At 39.3% G+C, this 24,211-nt stretch overlaps 1 protein-coding gene across 7 annotated transcripts in view; it reads left to right on the top strand.

Annotated features, from left to right (window-relative positions):
- Positions 1 to 24,211, top strand: part of LOC103479974 (disco-interacting protein 2 homolog C) — a 175,521-nt gene that overhangs the window by 121,473 nt on the left and 29,837 nt on the right. For 6 of the 7 annotated variants that reach the window (XM_017309917.2, XM_017309920.2, XM_017309912.2 and 3 more), the window contains exons 4-11: positions 1,775 to 1,900; positions 4,106 to 4,417; positions 9,605 to 9,697; positions 12,427 to 12,585; positions 13,418 to 13,537; positions 14,648 to 14,845; positions 19,880 to 19,971; positions 23,892 to 24,002. In XM_017309917.2, coding sequence (XP_017165406.1) covers positions 1,775 to 1,900; positions 4,106 to 4,417; positions 9,605 to 9,697; positions 12,427 to 12,585; positions 13,418 to 13,537; positions 14,648 to 14,845; positions 19,880 to 19,971; positions 23,892 to 24,002 — 1,211 coding nt within the window. The remainder of the gene's footprint in view (positions 1 to 1,774; positions 1,901 to 4,105; positions 4,418 to 9,604; positions 9,698 to 12,426; positions 12,586 to 13,417; positions 13,538 to 14,647; positions 14,846 to 19,879; positions 19,972 to 23,891; positions 24,003 to 24,211) is intronic. The other variant, XM_017309915.2, reaches the window with a different exon arrangement.

The following is a 24,211-nucleotide window of genomic DNA, read 5'->3' as shown; positions in this document are numbered from 1 at the left end:
CTTCAGTTAAACGTCGTTTAACTGGGACGTTTTCCGGGGGGCTTTACATCATTAAACACCAAAGTACATGAACTAATTGCCAAAAACAAGTTGGGTCTTTTATTTTTTTATTTTTTATTTTTTTAAGCACTTGGGTTGTTTTTAGAAGCTGTAGATCTGTCAATCTCATTCAAATTAATGGGGTAAATTGGAGCTGGTGATGTTTTTGGCTTTTATGAAATACCTGCAATACTCTTATTTTGAGCTTAGATGCTAAAGATGAGTTTAATCTCGATTTTAATTGGGGACAAAAGTCTTTTAGGTATCATATGGAAAGGGAAAATCCACTGGGACGTTTTTGACAACAAACTCACTTCTACGCACTCTGCAGTCAACCTCAGTCAACAACAAGACAATAAAAGTTCAATTGAGATTGAAATTACCTCCCTTCCCCTACAAAAACACACACACACACACACACACACACGCCAAGTAAACACACATCTGAGAGCTGCATTCATCCTGACTAATGTCTCACTTATGTCATTATGGAGCAAACAGTCTCTGTATCGTCTGTCTGTCGTCGTGTTTGCCTTCTGCAGACAACAGGCTCCTCTCAAACAAACCCGGCTGTGGCTAAATCAGAACGCTTCATCTCGCTGCTGCTAGAAACACTAATTTACAAAACATCCTCGTCTACTTCTGCCTGAACTTAATCTGGTTGGAAAGCACCAGGCCTCATGGGAGCTGCCGTCAGCCGGGGGATGGTTGTGTACGAAACTGGATGTGAGAAAATGGGAACATGGTGTTGATTGTAAAAGGAGCGCTGCTTCATAAAGGCTGGATCAGAAACCCGCTGGTGATTCCTGCAGAAAGCTGGAAGTCTTTTATATTTACTCTGCCTGGAAAATAACATTTAAATGTTTTGCAGTGAACTTCAAGTGAATGTTGTTGGGGAATTTTGCTTTAGATCCTTTGTGGTTGGTAAATTATCGCACGTTTCCATGTTAAACATTCTCATTTTAACAGAGCAATACTCTGTTTTTCTTCTTTTAGCTTTCATATATGTCATTGTTTTTTCAAATCTGCTGTTTGGATGACATGTTAGGGTCATTGTAGATAGAAAACTGAAATTTCTGAGCTCACAAAGTTGGAAATGTGCAAGAAAAATCTCAAATGTTGAGAAGAATCTTAAAAGCTTCCTTAGAAAAAACTAGAACATTTTTAAGCTTAAAAAAAAATCTCAGAAATATTCTTTCAAAACAAAAATACATTTCTGAGTTGGAAAATTTTTAAGTTTGCTATAAAAAACATCTGAAAATTTCAGTTTAACCTTAGAAATTTTCTTGAAAGAACTTTGAAAGTTGTAAATTTTAAAGAAAACTAAAATATTGAGATTAATATCAGAATTTTAAAAATGGACATTTCTGAGCTCCAAAAGTAAAAATGTGAAAGAAAAATGCTCTGAAATTTTAAAATTAATATGAGATTTTCTAAAAAAAAAAAAGAAGAAAAAAAAAGAAATTTCTGAGTTCAAAAATTAGTAAATTGGCAAGAACCCCCCCACCCCCCCCTAGAAATTTTCCAATTAATCTTCAAAAGTTGTTTAGAATAAACTAGGACATTTCTAAGCTCAAAAAGCTGTAAATGTGCAAGAAAAACTCTGAAATATTAAAATTAATATCAGAAATCTTGAAAAATCTGTGTCCATTTTGCCCACTAAAGCTGCCAGATGTTTACTTCCTCTGCTTGTCCCCTTCACTGTAAAACCAAATTATTGTGAATGTGTTTCCAGATGTGCACACAGAGGCCGTGCAGGCGGCCCTGGCGAAGCATAAGGAAAGAAAAATGGCGGTGCCGATGCCGTCAAAGCGCCGGTCGCTGGTGGTCCAGACCTCCATGGACGCCTACACACCACCAGGTAAAACTCAACTACCCAAAATAATTCACAGCCTTAGGCTCAAAGCTCACATGGTTGTTGTTTTGGGAGTGGCCCAACCTGAATCTGACAATCAAGGGAGGGAAATAAACATTAGGGTGATGGTTAGGAGGACCTCCTACCTCAAAGTCAGACCAAAATAAATAAATGATTATCAGTGGAAACATGATTAGCGATGATCAGTAAAATTGATTGATTGCTGTAATGCAAACAAAGATTGTTCGAATATGTAAATAAAACACTTTTTTGTCAAAACGTAGCGCATTTTGAAGTATCGCATTTGAAAAGGTTGATAGAAATTCAAAATGATCTCAATTTCACACAAAAAAAGTTTTTTAGGTGGAGTAAAAAAAAAAAAAAAAGTTTATGCGCTAAAGGCGAGATGGAAACATTTACCAAATAAGTTCCCTATTTTGCAAAAACCTAAAATGTTTTGCTCAAAATTCACTCAACAAGTGGATGGAAACACAGCTGTAATACTATTACTTTATTTTATCTTTATAACATGTCATAACGTCATTCTCTCATCCAAAACAAACCTGGAGTGTTGCCTTGATTCTTTCATTCATGTTTGAGAAATTTTTAAATCTCCATGGCAACCATTCAGCTGTCCAACACACCTGGATGGACCTAGCTCCGCCTTCTCGGCACAGCTCCTCCCCTACTGAGCTCCTTCAGACTAGCCAGCAGCAATTAGCCAACACTTGGTGTAACTCATGTAGCTCATTATTGGAGCTGCTTCTTAGTGAAACGCTGGTAAGAACGTCATTAAAGGGTTAATAGAGGAGCCATGTTGGGAAAGTTTCAGGGCGTTGCATTACAAAGTCAGGTTTCTTTTAAGTCTCATTTGCTATATGAAGCATTTTTATAGCAACGGCAGGTAACAGGAAGGCTCAGAGCATTTCTTTACTGCAGAAAACAGGTTTGCAGTTTGTTTTTTGAAAAGCATCTTCTGGTCGTTAAACCTGGTGAAGAAAACCTGAGGCTCGTTCTGGTTCTCGTTGGAGATCATCAGCTTTTATTTACCTCAAGATTCATTAATATTCTGCTGGTTTATTTATTTAAAGTTTCTTTGTTCTCGTTTGAGGTTTTCCAAGGCCAAATGGAGATGATCCAAAGGCCCTCGGGTCGTATTTTAGTGTTTTTTTTTTTTAACTATAATTTAAAAAAGGAGGAGATTGTTTCAGCTGCCAAAATCGACTGCAGGCTTCCTGGATCTGTTAAAAGCAGAGACGGTCCCAGTGAAACGTATTGATCCTTTTCCTTTAAGGGCAAATATTTACGCTCTCATTAGTGCTGCAGATGTTTTTAATTGGCTCGTCATGCCAAATAACATCAGTTATAACATATTTAAACACTTTAATATCTCAATGACTTCATATCCAGCTCGTTCCTCCTTTTTCCTACTTTCATATTACAATTCAAACTCATTGCCTGTTTGTGTAAATCAGCATAAAACAGGACTTTTTCAGGCAGAAGGTTATATGTTATGTGCTTTTAGTGGGAATATTTTACTTTTTCATGATTCGATTCAACAACGATATTTGATTCAAAACGATTATTTGTAATGATTTTTACTCTATAGGTGTGAAAATGATCCTCAGGATCTACTGCAGTCGGTTTTGGAAGACAGAGTGGCATTAATATAAACTTTTAAATATTAATATTTTAATATTAGACTGAATTATTCCCTCCATGCAGCTTCCATTTTGTTTTTGGAACAAGTACTTTTTCTATTAATATTAATTAATATGTCACTTAAAACAAGCTCTTGTATCTTTCTGAAATGTTACTTGTAAGTTAGTTTTGTCTTTTTTCAAGTGTATTAAGAAATTTCCACTAGGAACGAGACCTTGGTAATATTTTGAGTTTTTGCAGTGTAACAGAAGGAAGTTTATTCTGGAAGATTCTCCATTTGAATCCTTTAAAATGTACAAATATGACATGTTTACAGACAGATTTAGACACAATGAACATGCTTCTCCATAAAACTGTGATTCTGTATTTTAGCCTCAATAAAATATGAGGGTAGAGATTTAAATTATTCAATAAAAATGCACTTTTATAATTTTCTTTCATTATCTCAGACTTGTGAGTTTTTATCAGACTTAAAAAGGTTGTTAAAATCAAACGCAGTGGATTAGCATTAGCTTCTCTGATTGTCTCTCGTCTTGGTTTCTTCCTCAGACTCTTCCTCTGGATCGGAGGGCGAAGGTCAGGGCGACGAGGACGTAGGAGACGGAGAGGAAGAGGACGGCGGAGGAGGCGGAGGAACGTCGTCCAGCAGGGAGGGGAGCATCAACATGGAGCAGTGGATCAGCCGGGCGGTCCACTCCTCCACCACCACCACCTCCTCCACCGCCTCCTCCTCCTCCTCCACCCGCAGCGGGGGCAGCGGGGCGGCCGCGGGCCGGCTGGCCGACGTCCTGGCCCAACACGTCCACATCTCCGCCCAGCACCACCTCCGCCACCACCGCCATCATCACCGCCACAAGACAGGTGACGCCGTCAAGGCTTCCTGACTCATCCTGTAGGAGGTTTCAGATTTTAAGTTTTTGTCATATTTTGTGAGTTTTTGATGAATTCCTGCAGAAATGAAATCGGCTAAAATGAAGCAAATTTAAATCGTATATTTTATTCATTCACGCACAAGCCCACATAAACTCTGCTGGACGACAAATTGCCTCAGAAATTATTGCGATAAATTGTCAAGTAATATATTTGGTGAAAGCAAAATAATGCAAGAGCTTTTTCAAAGATCAAGAAACATTAAATTCTAATAAAATTTAACACTGGTCTGTAAAATAAAACTTCTCCAATTTACGGTAAAATACCAGAATTTTAACGTACAGGTACAGATTTTACTGTATTTTTTACCAAATTTTGGGTATAATTGCTGTAAAATTTGTATTTATACAGTTTAATTCTGGAAACCACACTGTTAAATTAGAGACCTTTTTAATATCCAATTGAAATAAACAAAAACAACAAGTAAAATTAGAATTGACATTAAAAAAAGGACTAGTTAAGACATTGAAAATATTTTTCAGCCAGTTTTTGAGAAAAGAGAAAACTGATAACTCATACAAATGCTTTAATTTATCATGTTTATCATGTGATTAATTGATTTTTTTTGCTTGTTGCAACAGGCCTAATGACTCTTAGCCATTTTCGTGTAACTTTATTACCAAAAACATATTTGTATTTTCTGTGGTCATGAGTTCAAATTCTGACCTGGGATTTTTGCAAACAAAAGTAATTTAAACCCAAACAAACATCAACTCCTGTTGATCCTGGTAATCAAACAGTGCAGAAGGCTCAGTTTATTAATTCAATTCATGTTTATTTGTGTAGGACCTTTCAGCTACAAGCTGAGAAGGCAGAGCAGATGCACAAAAAGAAACAGAAGAACTGATGTAGGATTACCATGATATGCAATCAAACTCTGATCTGCCTAAAAACTCGGTTTCGGTTCGGTTGAAGTGAACTCTGGTGCGGTTCGAGTGCCAATGTGAACACCAAGTGGACCGGAGACCGCTTCTAAAGCAGGAAGCAGACTACAGCTCAGGGCATTCTGGGTAAATACAACCAAAATAAACATGCTAGGCTAGCACTAGCAGGAAAAATGGCTGCTAGTGCTAGCCTAGCAGTCAAAAAAGAAATCCTCCAACCGCTGAAATCTGCCACTACAATTTTGTTTAGATTTTGTGAAGAAAGAAGTTGCGTTCAGTGTCTTTTTCTGAGGTTTTCATGTTGTTCCTTCAGCGGTTCCTGCTGCAGCGCCCCCACAGTCAAGGAGGGGAACAGCTTTTCAATTAATTTGGTTCGTTTGACTCAGTGTAGCGAGAAAGAGAATCGCAGCAGCTGAAAATGCATCAAATTTGGCAAAGTTGGTCCCCAGTCGAACCGAACCTACTGGACTATCAAGTGGGAACAGACCATAAAAATTTAAGAATATTTTAGTCTAATCCTTAGTGAGATAACACAGGAACATTTTAGTCTGATTTAATCCCAGAATGTCAGTCTTCTTGCAAGCGTTCACTTAAACTTTGGCCCATTCCTCCTGAAAGAACTTATTTATATCAGATTAAACTTAAATGACACCAAAGATTTTGATGAACCCAAAAAGTTCATTTTAATTTGTAGTTTCCAAGTTGAAATCTGAATTACAGAGTGAACCCGTTCAATCGGTGCAGCCTTGTGTCAAACTGATGTTCTTTCCACTTTCCGGCTCAGAATCATAAACTGGCCATTTTCCTGTTGTTTTTTCAAAAACATGCTGTTAAAACCCATCAGGACGTTTTGAAGGTCTCCGTTTGGCAGCAGCCTCCCTCCAGGTTATTTTTAGCTGTTTGCAGTCGAGCTTTCTAATAAAAGTGAGTGGACCTGCTTTCATGAGGGAGCTGGGTGGGCTTACTGTTCGGGCTTTGATGTTTATTGGTGTTAACTGGGAGTGTTGGTTGGGAACTGGTATTTATGTCCCTGTGTACAGTGTGTAAATGCAGGTTTAACAGTGAGCCGGCTTCCTGTTTGATCGAAACGCTCCAGTTTGTGACGTCACACATGAGAATAATGTTATTTCTCAGGGAAAACAGACTCAAAACATCTGATGTGATATTTAAATATTTCCTTTTCTTTACATCTGTGTTAATAACAACACTTTGGACAAATTCATCCTTCTTTTATACGTCTAGATCCACTTTTAACTCTGAAATTATCATTACAGATTGTGTTGAATGCTGGGATGTGTTCATATTACTGCTCATTTATTTTTGCTGTATAGTACCTTAACAAAATGTTCACACCTGGTGAACTCTGCACATTTTGTTACAGTGGAATATCAGCTGTTCAACTTTTTTTTTTAGCATAACTCTAAATTATTCGCTGATAATGTGTATTTTTGGATTCTTTTGTAAATATTTGAAGAAAGGAAGCTTTAATACGTAGCAGCAATGCTACTTGACCTTGGTTGACGTTTCGCAAAGCAGCCAATCCTGGAGCCCCTTTCATTTTCTTGATGCCGATTGGCTGAACCCCAAAAAGCCGAGATATGGAAGACTCCTGTTTTAGTGCTAAGATGGTTTCCTCTGCGAACTGGTGCATGTTGAGGTTTATCTGGTGTTTGAACTATAAAAACAGGAGTTTTTTAGGGTTTGGTACTTTCTTATTAATTAGTGTTGTTTTAGCTCATTAGCATTATCTTACTCTAACTTTAAGTTAGTGCTGGTGCCCTAAACATGATAGAACACCTTGTTTACCTTTCACTTCACAATCATGGTCCATCACATCATACAATTGGAAATTATTGGTGGTAATATGATGAAATATGATAAAGTTTAAGGGTTATTACTTTTTCTAGTCCCTGTATTGAAGGGTTTTACTAAACCGTTAGCTTTTAGCTTGCCACCAGAAAACAGAAGGGCAGAAGATGATTTCAGGGCAGGTATAAATTGCTCCATAGCTCCCGTTGCCACCTTTTTCCTGTCTCTTGCTGTGGCAGCGTCATGACTAAACACGCTGGCGGAGGTTTGCTTGTTGTCACGCCGGCGCGGTTGGTCTCCAGCTCTGACGATATCGCACAGAGCTTCCTGCCAGCTCCACCCCGCCAGCATCCACGGCCCAGGTTCTGCGCACGCCGGCCGTTTGCTGGTGTCTGTGTTTGTTTGGAGCTCATTCCCGCTGATTTCCTGCGTCACTCTTCCCTGCTGGCTGAAATTAGTGGAAAGTTGTTTCCAGGGAGGCAAAAGCAGCAGAAAAGCATCGAGACCTTGACGTAAAAGCACTCAGCCGACCTCGGATAAATGGAACTAGAAAAACAGGCGGTGAGATGGGACTTAGAGACGTGTCGAGTTAAAAACACTGCAACAAAAACAAAGACTTACCAAGTATTTGTTGTCTAGTTTATAATGAAAATCTCTTGGTTTAATTATATTTTAATCGTGCTAACATACAAGTAACATCAGCAAGAAATAGGCGAATGATTTAAGCTAATAATTAATTGATATTGACAATTATTTCACTTATTAACAAGATATTGTCCCCATGAAATAATCTGCCAATGAACCCAGTACATTTTCATCAAGATCAAGGATTTATTTACCTAAACTAAGCTCCTACATCTTGTTGAAACTCATCTAAAACTTAATTTTGTTTTATTTCAAATATTTTAAGATATTTGCACAACAACTAGATCAAAAAAATGTGGTAAAATGTTGTGTTTTTGCAGTAAATCCGTTAAAATATCAACAACATTGATGTAATTTGGAATTATTCCGATATTTGATTGATAAAATATTCCCAGATGAGTCGACAACTTTTACAATCCAGAGACATTTTGGGCCTCAGACCATTTAAATAAAACACGTTCAGAGAAACGAATAATTAATTATTATTATAAGTATCTAGGAAATCTATTTTTAAAATAACCACTGTTTTATTTCTGTTTTGAGAAATAACATCTACTAAATGTACAGGTTCCATCTTACTGACAAAAATAAATCTAAAAATACTTATTTTGTTGAAATTGAGTTTTATCTTTCCGTTATTTGTTGTTATACATTTCAAAACATTAGTTCAGTCTATATTATCTTTAGCCAAAGTTATTAAAAGTCATTTCATAAGGTCTAAAGAGCCACTTGTTCAAATAAAACCTAACAGTTTTAGATGAGCAGCAAATAATCCGGTTCTTTTTGTTATTTCTGTTCACCTTTGACTCTGGCCTGACCGCTGATTTTTAAATGTTCAGGCCTTTCCTGAACGTTTTAAGCTGTGTTTGAGTTATAATCTGCGTTATGTTCGAGGTCTTCTGCCCATCCGGCCCGCTCTGTCTCAGACCTTGGAGCTTTAATTTGTGGCTTCATCTGAGGGGAACGGCTTTACTGCAAAGTGCTGATGAACGACTCAAGGTTCGGCGTTATTTATGTTCTGACGGACGACTGTTTTACTGTTGGAGTGAAGCTCTGGCAGCTCCGGGTTTTTATTATCCAGCTTCAAATGTTTCTCCTTCAGAGCTGCAGAAACATGGAATCCAAGCCTCAAAATGTGATTTTTAACTTGTTTTATTTTCTGAGATCATTTTTATTTGTAGAATCCAGATGTGTTGAGATGTTCTGCTTTTCATTTCCATGTTTTAGGTCAAAGCTGGAGAAAATGGTTGTGCAAAATGCGGCGCGTGGGCCTTTTGTGGCCCCTAGACTGACTTTTTGTGGCCCCAAACTACAATTCAAAAATTATACAAATGTGGCTCGTTGATGCAGATAGAAACGTTTTAATTTGTAATCGGAGTAAAAATTGTTACCAACATAATTTTCTTATACAGGAAAATGTAAAGTGCAACACAAATCATTTGTGTTTTTATCACCAAGTTTTAACAAAAGGTAAAACAAAGTTTATCCTTTTTTTTTACTACTGAAAAGCCAACTTTTCTCCACCCGAATCGGCTTTTATTCTTGCTTAAATTTGGCTAAATCTATCATAAACATTTTGAAACAAAGTGACCCAAATCCTGTTCTTATTACTGAAAGTAAATGTTTTCTATCAAGACCAAAAGAAACTGAAAAATAGATGCTTTTTGTTTTAACACAGCAAAGCTGCTAAATCTGCTGGGGTAACTATGAGCGGTCAGCGTCTTACTGAGCGGCTCTGCTGGCGCCTCGTTTCAAGGTTCCCTCCGCTCTTGTTCTTCAGGCCTTTTAAGCCACCTCTCCTTGAGGAAGAGGAGGAGGAAGGCAGAGCCGGCTGGTTTGGTACAGAACGGAAACTCTGAGCCTCGGCGCTCCGGTAAGTCGGAGATCGGAGAATTTTCCGGCCGATCTCCCGCCATCCTTTGGCGCCGATATGGATGTCGTATTTCCCGTTTTGCTGCTCAGTTTCCCCTGTCCACCCCGATGGTTGTTTCCTGAATCCCTTAGCTTGTAGCTGTGTTAGCGTGGAAGCGCTAATTTCAATGCTAATTCCAGTAGCATTGAGCTGCTGATGCATGAAAGTAAATAAAAGCTGTGAGTTGTTGATAAAGATCAACAACGTTGCGAAGGCCGTTTCCCTGGTTGTTTTTCTTCTGTCTGGTGTTTATTGATTGTAAGCTGCACAGTGGCGCAGTTGGTAGAGCTGTTGCCTTGCAGCAAGAAGGTTCTGGGTTCGATTCCCGGCCTGGGGTCTTTCTGCATGGAGTCTCCATGTTCTCCCTGTGCATGGTGGGTTTTCTCCGGGTACTCCGGTTTCCTCCCACAGTCCAACAACATGACTGTCAGGTTAATTGGCCTCTCCAAATTGCCCCTAGGTGAGTGTGTGTGTGCATGGTTGTGTGTCCTGTGTGTCTCTGTGTTGCCCTGCGACAGACTGGCGACCTGTCCAGGGTGACCCCGCCTCTCGCCCGAAACGTTGGCTGGAGAGGAACCAGCAACCCTCCTGACCCCACTGAGGGAAAAAGGGTGCAAGAAAATGGATGGATGGATGGTGTTTATTGATTTGAGTATTTTCTGCAGCATGTTTCCGTTTCCACAGCAGCTTCATCTCAAATCAGATGTTGGAGGGATGAAGACTGTTTTCCTGCTGTGTGTCTCTGTTACCTAAAATTATTTAGATTGAGTAAAAATTTAATATAAATAGTTTCTACGGCCTCTAAAAATGACAAAAATTGTAATGAAATGGGATCCAAAACAACTCATCAAGGTTTCTCTGCACTCTCTCTAACTATGAGGCGGGTTGAATCTGTCTTTGGGAGACGGACCGGCTTATTGGTATTCCTGCAGCGAACCAGGCCTTCCTCGTCTTCATCCTCAGCTGACTCTCCTCTTCATCTCCCAGCCGTCTGATCCTGTCGCTGGAGTTGCACACGCTCGTTTCCAGACAGACAAACGGCTCCTGACTCTCAGTCCAGCAGCCCAGATGCGCTGCAGTAATTAACATGCCGGTCCTGCTGCATGCAGCGCCGTTATGGTCCGGACGAGATGTTCTGTTCGTCTGGCCGTCTACAGCACGCTGCGTCACTGCCAGCAGACTCCCGTCTTGCTTTCGGGACTTTTTTTACGACCGGTCGGATCGGTCTGGGCTCAGATTTCAGCCAGCTGAACAAACGGGGGATGAGCTGAACTTCCTGAAACCATCTGTGTGGTTTAAGCATCAAGAAGGGTTAAATATTGTTTAATTTTTAACATTTCCATTTTGAAATTGATTTTTTTTGTGTCACCATAACAAACAGTTGTCAATGTTTAGCCAGAAATAGGCTAAAAGATGAGAAGCAAAGCCTCATTTTCTTTTTTACCTTAGAAATGCTGCTAATTTAAATTTCTCTGTTTAAGGGAAGTGAAAACATGAAGGGAGAGTTTGCATATAAATGAGTAGAAACTGAAGATTTCTGTGAAACTAATCTGAGACTTTGAAGTAAAGACACGAGTGTTGGTCATATTTATCTCTCTAATTCTGAATCGCATGTGAGAAATAAGATTAAAAGCTGGATTGTGTCTGAGAAACTCTCCAGGGATCAATTAAAGATATTTTTTCTCATATTTTATTAGTGCCAAATATTCAGTTCACCGTTGTAATAACGTGTGAGGAAAATGTAAACACACCAGTTTGCTGAATATCTCTCCGTCTTTTGCAGATAAAATCCACATTTTCGCTCGTTTCAGTTTGGATTCATCTCGTCACACACCGGCAAAGGGAGGTAAACACCGTTTGATGCCGTTAAACCGCGGTCGAGCTGCATAAAAAATAAATAAAAATGACGCACATGTGAAGAGTCCGAGGCTCGCCGGAGCTTTGAAACGTCAGAAACGGAAAACGGTTCCGAAATGGGCTGAATATCGAGAAAATTGAGTCTTTTTTTTTTTAGTAGATTTTCAAAGACCGGAGCTGCTGCATTCAGGGGAAGAGTTGGACTGTGGGAAATTAGAGCTTTTATTGGGAAGCTTTTTGGTTAAGGTGGATTTTCACTGAATTGATTTTTTTACTTTGATTTTCTTCATTTAAAAACCGACTTTAGCAGCTTTGACTGGCTGGGATTCGAACATCGAACCTTATTGCTGTTTGTCTCATTTCAGACCTTTGTGTAAAGTTTGTACTTTTGTACATAAAGGAGGTCAAGTCTTTTAAAGTAATGTGTTTTATTAACTTACAGCTGCAGTCCTTGTTACACTGTTTTTTACCTCTCTCTTTCTATATCACTTCCTCGTGTGCTCACTCCCAACGATCCTCTTGCATCACCACCTAGTGGTGCGGCATATCATTACACTTTGTCCAAAATAAATAAACAAAACAACAGAAACGACAAATAAAATGAATTATGAAGTCTAACCCTCTGCTCCAGACTGAAGATCTTCATCTTCCGATAATAGTACAGATGGAAGTTACTCAGTGTTTTAATTTATCATTGATTTATGGATAATTGTGATAAATCTAGAATCCGCCCCGTCTTGATGAGCACTCGCTCAGTAAAACAGTTTTCAGTTGAAATTCAGACTTCAGGTCCAGCCGCAGCTGGTTCTGACTCGCTCCAACATCTGTTTCAGAAAACCACTCTGCACCCCCGGATGTGACCGGCTACACCAACAACACCGCCGCAGACGGGATCCAGGTGGAGCGGGCCCCACCCGGCGGCGGCGGCGGCTCCGCGGCCCACAGGCAGACGCCCAAATATGGAAACGCCGAGCTGATGGAGACCGGAGACGGTGAGAGGGAAAAACCTGCGTGGTGTTCATTAGTTTTCTTTAAAAAACTGTGTTTATCTGACTCACTGGAGTGGAAATGTTCAAACTGAAACGAATCATAAAAATGAAATAAAGAGAGAAATCCAAAGCGGGATTTTACCTGGTAACAATCAGATAATTACCAGATTTAACTAAACTTGCTACTTCACCTTATTGAGATTAATAAACATTTCGGGAATAAAGAATAAGTCTGGAGTATAAGTGAGAAATTTTTAGTTTGTTTTGTAACGTTATATAAAAATCCAGGATGTAAAAATATGAAGCTTTTTTTCTAGAGTGAAGAAAATCTGTTAAATTATCCGTGTTTTGGGGAAAACAAGGAGATTCTGACATTATTCTCAAAATTATTATTTTAAATTTGATGGTTGTGACTTTAATATCAGAATTTGACTTAAATTATGACAAATCTCAGAGTTTTTAAGTGTGATCTCAGAATTATGTTTTTTTGTTGTTGTTTTAAATCCCTCTCCTTCCTGTCGTCTTTTTTGTGGTTTCCAGCAGTAGCAACATCAGGTTGTTAATCATGTGACTTGTGATTCCAAAAAAAGAGTTTCCATTGAAGTTTTGCAAAATAAAAAAACAAAATTTTCAAAATTGTCCTTTGTTTCCAGTCAGCAAATTTATTTTCAAAATGACAAATTGTGTAATTCTGTGGCCAATAGAAACAAATCTGCAGCCTCAGCCTTTAATCTCATTTTTATCCTCTAGTTGTTCTGCTTTGTTTGCCAGGACTTGAGGTGAAACTCCAGGAAATCCCAGATTAGACCTCAGATTAAGCTGTTTTTGTCTGCAGGTGTTCCAGTCAGCAGCAGAGTTTCAGCCAAGATCCAGCAGCTGGTCAACACGCTGAAGAGACCCAAACGGCCGCCGCTCAGGGAGTTCTTCGTCGATGACTTTGAGGAGCTTCTGGAGGGTAAAGAGAAAATATTTAAAATTCTCATAAATCTAATCCCAGATTGGGATTTACTGCCTTTTTTCTTTCAACCAGCATTTGTTTCACCTCATGAAGCTGAAAAATGCTTAATTCAGACAAAATGGCCACATTCCCTGGACAAAGGCGAGCCACGCTGATGAATATTTCCTCCTGCTTTCAGTATCAAACGCTGCAGAACCAGAAGTTAATTCATAATTTAAGCATGAATAGTAAATGTTTGGCTCAGCGCGTGGTTAAAATTCATCACCGTGGATGAAACATGTTGTTTTCATTAAAATGCTCAGAGTTTAAGGCCTTAAAAAGCAGGTTTAGTTCGTTGGATGATTTCCTTTTGCTGTTAAAAGCCAAAATTTTATGAACAGACACAAAAGGTGCTGCTGAATTTTCTGAGAATGCAGTTTAATCTGACTCGATCAAAGCTCCACCAACACATGGTGAGTGGTTGTGTTTAGGTACAGATGGTAGATTATCTGAAAAATAACCTCAGGGACTAATTGGATTTGGATAAGTTTGGGAAAGTTTTAGAGAAATGAGGAGAATCGTAGAAAAACGGCTACAAACGGCAAGATGATTGGTGGAAACAGATACACTGCAAAAACACAATGTCCTACCAACTACTACAAATGTCTTAGAGCACTTTAAATAAGACAATAAAAGTAACTTCTCAGCAAGAAATACGAGCTTGTTTTAAGGCAGTAATTCCTTAATATTGATGAAAAAAGTTTCACTGGCAGATTGTTTCACTAAAAACATGGGAACAGTATGTTGTTATAAGTAAAATAATCTGCCATTTGAACTAGTACTTTCTCATCAGTATTAAGGAATTATTTTAAATCAAGCTCAGATTTCTTACTGAAAAGTAATTTGTGAATTAAGTTTCTTATTTTAAGCTCTAGAAACCAGACCAAATTACATGGTAAGATTTTGTGTTTTTGCAGTGTATGTAAACATAAACCTCATTAAAGTTACATGCTGCAGACTTAATGCAAGCAATGTCTTTTTAGCAGAAAATAGACGAAGATTTGCACACATCATCAACAGATCAGCGACCTCATCGCTCCTCTTCTGGCGTTTTCCTCTCCTCTGCAGTCCAGCAGCCGGACCCCAACCTTCCCAAAGCCGAGGGGGCGCAGATGGCGGCCATGCGAGGCGAGCAGCTGGGCGTGGTGACCAACTGGCCGCCGTCCCTGGAGGCGGCGCTGCAGCGGTGGGGCACCATCTCCCCGAAGGCGCCGTGTCTGACCACCATGGACACCAACGGCAAGCCGCTCTACGTTCTCACCTACGGTAGGAAGGCCGTCAGAAGACGGAAAACTACCCACCAAAAGTGGCATTTCTGTTCCCGTGTGATCCTGTGCACTGCAAAAACACGAAATCTTACCAAGTGTTTTTTGGTTTTCCAGGTTAAATAATACAAATAATGCAAAACTAAGTTACAAATCAATCAGTCATGTTTATGTGTAACACATTTCAGCAGCAAAGCAGCTCAGAGGGCTTCATATCATAAAAACACAAAAATACAAATAAAAAACACAGTTAACAACTGAAATATTACATTTTTACAAGTGCAAAACAGGTGGGATTATAATCTAGATTTAAAAAAACCTCTTTGTTTCAGGTGTTTGTGGTGCTGAATGCTGCTTTTGTTGCTCCAGCAAGACGTTTGAGCTCTAAGTCAATAGTTTCTCAATATTGATCAAAAAGCATTGGTTGCATTGGCAGATTATTTTACTTATAAGAAAACACGTTTCCCTTGTTATAAGTAAAATAATCTGCCAATGGGACTAGCACTTTTTAATCAAAAGGAATTATTACCTCCTATATCTTAAATTACAAGATAGTTTTGTCTTATTTCAGCTGATCTAAGATATTTGCAGTAGAATCTAGACTACAAATACTCAGGTAAGATTTTGTGTTTTTGCAGTGCATGATCCAATTCTTCCTCCAGGTTGTTGTGTGGAGAGAAAAACGCTCAAAACAATTCAGTTTTACGCCGAGAGCTGATTAACGGAAGCATCAAACGATGCCCAGCGCCGCAGTGGGAGCATAATTCCCCTAATGGCAGCCGAGCAGAGCGCTAAGCACATTAGCAACCTGTGAAAAAGATGTTTCAAAGAGTGCAGGAGGAGGCAGCGTTTGATTATTATCCCTTTTGTTTGTGTTTCTCTCCCAAACGTTCAGTTTCTCAGAGTTTTCTTTAAATCAATTGCAAAGTGACTCATGCGAATAAAAACTTTTTTTTTAAAACTTTGACTGTTCCCATGAAATTCAGGTCAGAAACTGAACAGATGCATCTGATGGAGCAATAAATAAATAGATTTAAAGCAACTGCTGCTCCACTTCAAGGCGCCACAGTGAAAAAGGTTAAATCCACTTGTGCAAACATGGCCTAAACATGCCATCCAGTTTGGAATAAAGTAATTTAAAGCGATACGAACATATATCAACCATCTCACCCGGCTCCAGCTCTCTAAATTAATTTGCTCCGGCTGAATCGCATTACGGTTTCCTCTCAGGTTTGAGTTTCAGCCGGAGCCTGGAGATTGATTAGAGAAGCAAACGGCAGCAGAGAAAACGGCGTAAATAAGGAGATTTAGCTGCTGTGAACAGGCTGCAGGTCCTCATGAATTTAGAGCCGAACGTCCCGCTGAGCAGCAGAGAGACTGAAATGATCCTCACATGGCAGCGAAAGCACAGATTATCACACAGAGTCGCACCTGAAAGGAGAACGAGGTGAAGGGTTGCTTTAAAAACGCCTCGGACGTCGGATTAGTTAAGGATGGATCTGTGCCTGAAATGGTTTGTCAGCTTGGTTGCTGGAATGACAACAGTTTAATTGTTTTATTATATTTTTTAAGTGGGACTTGCAAGATTCCTCAAGATTTCATGTTTTTCTTGGAACTAAACATATGCTAACAATTTTTTTTGTGCATTTGCCAAACTATAAAACCGTAGTTTCTTCTCTTGTGCTCTGTTAAAAAGCAATAATAATAAACATTAGTTGGTATAACACTAAAGTGATATACCAACATAATGTTTAGCAGAAGCTAAAGCGCAATAACAACATGGTATTTAGGAAAAGCTAATGCTTAAGCGCTACATCAACACAGTATTTAGTGGAAGCTAATGTTAAAGTGCTATACCAAGTAGCTGGTATTTAGTGGAAGCTAACGCTAAACTACAAGACCAAAACGATGAAAGTAAAATATTAACATAGTATTTAGCAAAAGCTAACGCTACAGTCCGATACTAACAGTTTTTAGATGAAGTTAACACTAAAGTGATATACCAATATAATATTTAGCAGAAGCTAAAGCCCAATAACATCAAGGTATTTACCAAAAGCTAATGCTAAATGGAAGCTAAAGTTCAACTGCTGTACCAACATAATATTCAGAGCAGAATAAGTAGTGAACACATGCTGTGAGCAGAGCTTGTCGGTCACTCAAAAGAAAACAAAAGTGTTATTTTGAATAACACAGTTTGGTAGGAGTTTCTGCAGCTTTATGCTAGCCCTGGTCTCAGGGGATTAGCATCGTTTTTCTCCAAGCAGCAGTTCAGGTTGTGTGTGACTGATGTCAGTGATGTGAGAGGCGTTTGCCCGCTGTGGATGATGAGACGATATGAGCGCTCACCAGACTGTGAAATGTCTCCAGCCTGCGTTCAGGAGTCGACCACAGGAGACAGAAACACGGTGAGATTTCAGCAGGTGTGTGTGTGTGTGTGTGCTGAATCTAAATCTCATCCTCTCTCTTTCCTCTCTATCTCTGATTCCTGTCGTGTCTCGCCTTTGATGTCGGCCCACAAAGACAAACTTGTTTTGTTTCCTTCCTGCCGAGCCGTCCTTCGCCCCCGGAGAACAGAGGGAATTCATGATGCCCACTTCAGCTCTGCTGATAACCTCTCATAGCAGCCAGCAGAGAAACGCACTTTGATTCACGATGGGAAAAGTTTCCACGCAGTCAGGAGCCGAATTTCTCTGAGATTTAAATATACCAAGATTTCAACTCCAAAATATAAGGAGGAAGTTTAAAACTTCCCTCTGTTGGCCACAAATGATCAGCTTGAATCTGCTTTGGTGAAGGAAAACATGCTTGGTCATGTCAGGAAATGCTGAGTCACTTCTAGCCGTGACTCGGATAAAGATGGAAGAAACGGTGCAAAAGCTGCAAGAGGCAGAATCGTCTGGTGGCAACGCAGGAAGATGTGTGTGTTTCCAGTCATTCATGTAAGAGAGATGGGATAAAATAGAGTCTGAGCTTCTGCTAGCAAAGGAAAACTAAGAAATAGGACAACTGAAGAAAACAACAATGTTTTCCTTTGATTTCTGGCGTTAATCTCAGAATTTGTTTTCAGTGGCCCTAATCCTCCGTAGGAGTGCGATAATTAATGCCACTCTGACTGATTGTAGTCAAATTAGTAGAAACTAAACATACGAGGGTGGCTGCACAGTGGCGCAGTTGGTAGAGCTGTTGCCTTGCAGCAAGAAGGTTCTGGGTTCGATTCCCGGCCCCGGTCTTTCTGCATGGAGTTTGCATGTTCTCCCTGTGCATGGTGGGTTTTCTCCAGGTACTCCGGTTTCCTCCCACAGTCCAAAAACATGACTGTCAGGTTAATTGGTCTGTCTAAATTGTCCCTAGTTGTTGTATGCATGGTTGTTTGTCCTGTGTGTCTCTGTGTTGCCCTGCGACAGACTGGTGACCTGTCCAGGTGACCCCGCCTCTCGCCCGGAACGTTAGCTGGAGATGTGCACCAGCAACCCTCCTGACCCCACTGAGGGACAAGGGTGAAAGAAAATGGATGGATAACCATACGAGGGAAGTAGGAGGAGCTTTGAGTCTCAGATTTTCAGATCGTTGTTTCTTCGTCGTCTGGTCCAGATTCGTCATTCATCCAGGATTAAACAGTCCAGATTATTTCCTTCAAGCTGTTGTGTTTGACAGAGTTCGCCTTTGGTTTTGTTTTGTTTTGCTTTGCGGCGGTAAATCTGGAGGGAAATGGAAACGGGAAAGCTTCCCCTTCTTGTTTTGCCTCCGTTAGTAAATTCAGACATGAAAACACGGCGATTTACGGCCACGTCCGTCTGCCGCCTTGAATCTCCAAGATCTCATTATCTCCTGTTCATTAGTTCTGACAAACACTTGGAAGAAAGAAAGAAAATCAGCATTTCACGCTGGATTGCTCATGCATAATGATATCGGTGTAACGTTTTGAAATGAGGGATAAAAAGGAGCGGATGGAGCCGATTCCTTTGTTTGGGGTTACAACATTAATGAACGGAGCTGGCAGGCAGAATGAAACTGATCAGAAAGATTTGACAGTGTTTATTGGCTTCATGTGGCTCTGAGGGATTGTTAAAGTGACTTGCACCTTTTTCCAGATGGAAAGATTTATTATTTTTTTTAGGTATTTTCCATCTGAGGAGGTGAAAAGGTTGATCTGTGTCACTTAAACATGTGTAACAAATCCCTCCTCTGGCCTTCACCACTTCTCCTGGTGTGTTGTGGGTTTTTCTCTGAAGTCGGCTGTTAATTAAAAAAGCCTGCTGGGTTTATTTCACGTTGAGAAATCTGTGATCATTTCCAAACCGTTCCTCCCTCAAGACGCAGCGTCCGATTGGTCGAACGCTTCGGGGGATCGTCTCTGTCCTGCAGGATCTTGGATGTGGGGAGTGATGATATCATAAAAGCTGTATTTTGTATTTTGTGCAATTCAACACAATACAAGTAAGAACTTTACTAATTTTAGTTGAGGTAAAATTATAACCAACATAGTGGAAAATGTAAAGTACAACACAAAATGTTTGTCTTTTTTATAACCAAGCTGTTGCAATGAGAGGCTTTTCTGAAAAGTTGCCTAAATCAGCTTTTATTTTGAAAGAAAGTGATTCAAATCATATTTTTATAACTTAATAAATTTGTTCAATCAATCTTTAAAAGAATTTGAAAATAATTTTATGAGAAAACGGACTGTCTTCAGTCAGAGGTACCTTCAAGTTCACTGTAACACAGACTGCTACAGGAGGTTTCTCCTGCCAACAGCCATCACTATCTATAGCAAAGTTAAATTTTAGTTTAACTTTCATTAAACTAAAATTTAGTTTAATGAAACTAAATTTTATTTAGTTTCATTAAATACAAAAATGTTGAATTTTCCTTTATCTACAAAAAAAACAACAAAATCAGATGACTTTTATTTGCCTGATTTTATTTTAATCTCCTTTATTTTTATTTGTTGGTGTGTAATTGACATGTTGATTTTTGCCCACGTGACAAAACGCTCTAAGTATTTGTAACCTGCTCTGTTTTGATGTGCTTGCAGGTAAACTGTGGTCCAGGAGTGTGAAGGTGGCGTACAACCTGCTGCACAAACTGGGAACCAAGCAGGAACCGCTGGTTCGACCCGGAGACCGGGTGGGTTTAACGAAGCACGTCTGGTTTTCTCCAAACACGATGCCGTGGAAAAACGTCTCAACTTTAGTCTCTAACAGGCAAAACTTTGCAAATCTGAAATTGTTTAAGTTGGAGGCAAAATCAACAAATCAGATTCACTGCGGTTTGATTTGTGCCTCTTCCATATGTGAAGCTAAACACCAGAAGAAGACAGACGTGTGTTTTCCTTTTGTCACATTCCTTTGTCTTTTTATGACCGTGTGACGATTCAGTCGGCTCCCGTTGCTGAACAGCTTTAAAATCCACCCATAGATGGCGCCGTTCACTGTTATTTACATAAACAGGAAGTGAGACGTTGTTTTTCCGCGCATGCGAGTCGCTTTGAGTTCGTAAAGCGTTCAACAGAAGTCTGATTATGATCAAGTTTAATTAGCAGGATGAACGAGTGTGAAGGTCAGGGGTTCTCAAAGTGCGGCCCGGGGGCCATTTGTGGCCCTTAGACTGATTTTGGGAGGCCCTTGATAGGGTTAGCAGCAGATAACTGATCTTTTTTCATGGCATTAAAAGATGAGCAGCATGTAGAAACTGACACCAGCCGTCATCGTTTCCTTCAGGTTTAGACAAATCCCAGTGCAGCTGGGTTGAATTTATGATTTTTATGTGACGTCGTCGCTCAGACTTTTTAATTTAACGCAGCACACGGCGCAGAGCTTCCTCTCTCCGTCCCGTTGTGGACGTGTGAACCCTTCGCTCAGGACATTAAGGGAAATTCAAACTGAAACGGAAAACGCTTCAGCTGCAGCCCTGCGTGTTTCTGATGTCATGCGACGCCCCGAGTGTCTGCGCTGCTTCGCTTTCATCTTTATTTTAAGCTTGATCTGGAGCTCAGCTGGAAAATGAGTCAAGGCTGACACAATGCTGGGCAACTGAGCGCTGTTTTAATTATGAGGCCTCTGCTTTTTCCCTTCTGCTCTGTGGGAATTACAGACCAGCCTTTGTTAGCTGCTCTCTTCAAGGATAAATTAGCTTTAATGAAACATGTTTAAAGGCAGATTCAGTTACCCTGAGAGCTGGTTATGAACTGGAAATGGGTGAATTTTAAATTGTTACCGGAGGTTATTTAACTTTGTGTAATTCTCCATTTGTATGATTGAAGGTGTTTAGTTCAGACTCGCCTGTTTTTTCCAATCCTACCAGTGAAGTTTATGCAAAATTGTGAGTCTATTCCAGATTTTCAACAAAAATGGTGAAAAACTTTGGGTTTAAATGATGCTAACTCCCACCTGCAGGTGGCGGTATTTCTTTCTGCTAAACGTAAGCGCAAATATCATAAAATTCCTTGAAAATATTTCCAAAGTAGCACAAGAAAATCTGTGATTTAGATTAGGAATAAATTACAGAAAGATTTTGCAAAATCCTGGAGGAACTTAAATAATTTACATATTTTCCCCAATTAAGAACTAAAACAATATTCTGGTGAATTCTTTCTTTTTTATCTGCACAACAATGAATAAAACATTTTTTTCCCATTTGTCTGGATGTTTAAAGTCACTTGAATTTTTTGGTTCATTATTTTCCATTTTTTAAGTCTATAAAATGATTTTTTAAAGAAAATAATACTTTTATTCTACACATTTTTCTGCTTTTAGCCAAATATACTGGATGGGTGTGCATAAAACTTGCTAAATGTTTCCATGAGATGGAAGTAAAAGCAAAAAAATAAAGAGATTTTGTGTTTCAATTATAGAAATAAACTTTATATAATTATAAAATTACCAAAAGTGTTTCTGGGGCCTCGTTTGTGCCGCTCTTGGATTTCAGTTGGGCCACGAAAAATTAATCCACCAAAGGCCCACGCGCCGCAGCTTGGACATCCCTGATCCAAGTTATTAAAACCTCAGAGAAGTTGGGACCGAAAGAGCACAAAGCTGAAAAATAAAATAATCACATTCCAGTGATTCCTCTGCTAAAGGAGAAAACTAATAACTAAAAATGTCACGATTAATAATAGTTAATATTTTCAAGCAGATTCGCAATGAAAAGGCGAATAAAGAGCCTTAAGGTTGGTTTCTCTGCCTGTTGTTACATTTTGCTGCAACACATTTTATATGAATAAATGATAAACCAAACAACCAATCAGAGGCTCTTAAAAAATCTTTATTTTCTGCGTCTGATGCGTCCTCAATTATCTGCAGATGAATCCTGAGCGGCTCAATATCTGTTAACGCATCATTACAAGGCAGCTGCACTTATCCTATAACATATCTACTGTAGTGATGTGCATAAAAGCATTTACACAGCACTTCACTGGGCTTACTGGGAACGGCACAGCAGGCAACTGGAGCTGAACTGGATCCAATAAGGCAAAGATAACATGGTGCAGTAGCATGTTAGCTGCTGATATGTTCATGTCCTGTGTGCTTGATACACACGGAGACTTATCTTAATGGAAGTAAAAACATTTACAATCAATAAAATCCTGCAGTAAAAGGTATTTAACAAGCTTACGGATCAGGCAGAGAAAAACAAAAAAGAAACTAAAACTTGTTTCCTCTGATGGGAAAAATCTAAACTTCTGGCTTAGGGGCCGAGAAAGGACAGTTCAACTAAAAATAACATTTAAGAAAAGTGTGTTTGTGTCTTTAAGCCAAATTTCTTTTTACAAAATAATAAAATAAAAAAAATCAACGGAACTTTTTTTTTACAAAAAATATTTTTCTAAATTACATTTTTAATATTTTTTCCCCAAAGAATTGAAAAAAAAATTTATTACACTTTTTATTATTTTTTTTATTTTAACACAGTGGTTCTTAACCTTTTTTGAGGTACCGAACCCACCAGTTTCATATGTGCATTCACTGAACCCTTCTGCAGTGATAAATAAAATATGATCCCAACTAGAGTCTAGTTGGGTCACCCCAAGATCACTAAGTCTTCTTAAAAGGTAGAATCTCTGAGATCAGTTCTTCAAAATATAGTCAGTGTTTTCAGCAAAGTTGATCTGACTGTCCAGGAACGACCCAAGGTATTTAAAATGTGCCACAGTTTCAACAGGTTGGCCATCGAGAGAAACTGGAACCACTTTAAGGTCTTGTTTAGATCATTTAATTAGCTCTATATTCTTAAGAGAATGAAAATTAATAATAAATGATAAAGACTTTGCGGTATTCTGATTTAGAAATGTAATTATATTAGTTGTGTTACCACCCCCACGCCACTAGAGGCAGTAGAAACCCCGAAAAGATGCGACTAAGGAGCAGATTTAGAAGTTCACCGAAAGCTACAGAATTTGGTAAAAACTGTGAGCTTTACTGAAGTAAATAAAGACACAAGTTCAAATCCATGCTGAGAGTGGAGCTCCTTCAATCAGGGCTCCTCGTATAGCACTGACTGGCTAAGCAATATAACGTGATGCTCTGATTGGCTAAGCAATATAATGTGATGCTCTGATTGGCTAAGCAATATAATGTGATGCTCTGATTGGCTAAGCTATGTAACGTGATCCTCTGCAGCAAGTGATGGCAAAGCGGGGCGTCATCACGACTTTACACAAGTGTGTCATTACCTCCGCAGCAGAAGCTCCGCCGAACCCCTGAGACCGACTCATCGAACCCCTGGGGTTCGATCGAATCCAGGTTAAGAACCACTGATTTAACATCTGAATAAACAACAAACTCAACACACAACGTTTTAATGAAATAAGCAAATCGGTCGTATTTCTGCAGACAACAGCAAACCAAAACCGATTTAAATGTTACCGAAATAAAAACAGATAAAGAGATGTGAGCAGGACGTCTTCAGTTTTTATTTTTTCTTATTAAAAGCCAAAAGTCCGGTCTGGTTTCGTCCCAAACTCGTCCAAATAGCAACTCGTTCTTTCCCCGTCTTTCTTTCCTTCCAAACTTTATTTCCGTGACTCTGATTTCTCTCTGCGCCTGTAGGTGGCGCTGGTCTTCCCCAACAACGACCCCGGCGCCTTCATGACGGCGTTTTACGGCTGTTTGCTGGCCGAGGTCGTCCCGGTGCCGATAGAGGTACCGCTGACCAGGAAGGTGAGTTTTCATCACTTTATCCATTCAGCAAATGCTTCCAAACGGAAAACATGAATTATTGTTTAGGAAATACGTTTAGAGGAAACTTTGGTATTTTAACAAACAAAATGACAATAATTCATACAAGCACCAAAAAAATTATTAAATCAGCCAAAAGAAAATTTTTCCAAATCAGTTTTTTCAATAAAAAACTTATGAAACTTTAATAA

This window comes from Poecilia reticulata, chromosome 17 (assembly GCF_904066995.2).
Source record: "Poecilia reticulata chromosome 17, P_reticulata-male-v2, whole genome shotgun sequence".
Lineage (NCBI taxonomy): Eukaryota > Metazoa > Chordata > Actinopteri > Cyprinodontiformes > Poeciliidae > Poecilia > Poecilia reticulata.
Note: the sequence above shows the minus strand (reverse complement) of the source record. Positions and strands in the feature narration are given on the sequence as shown.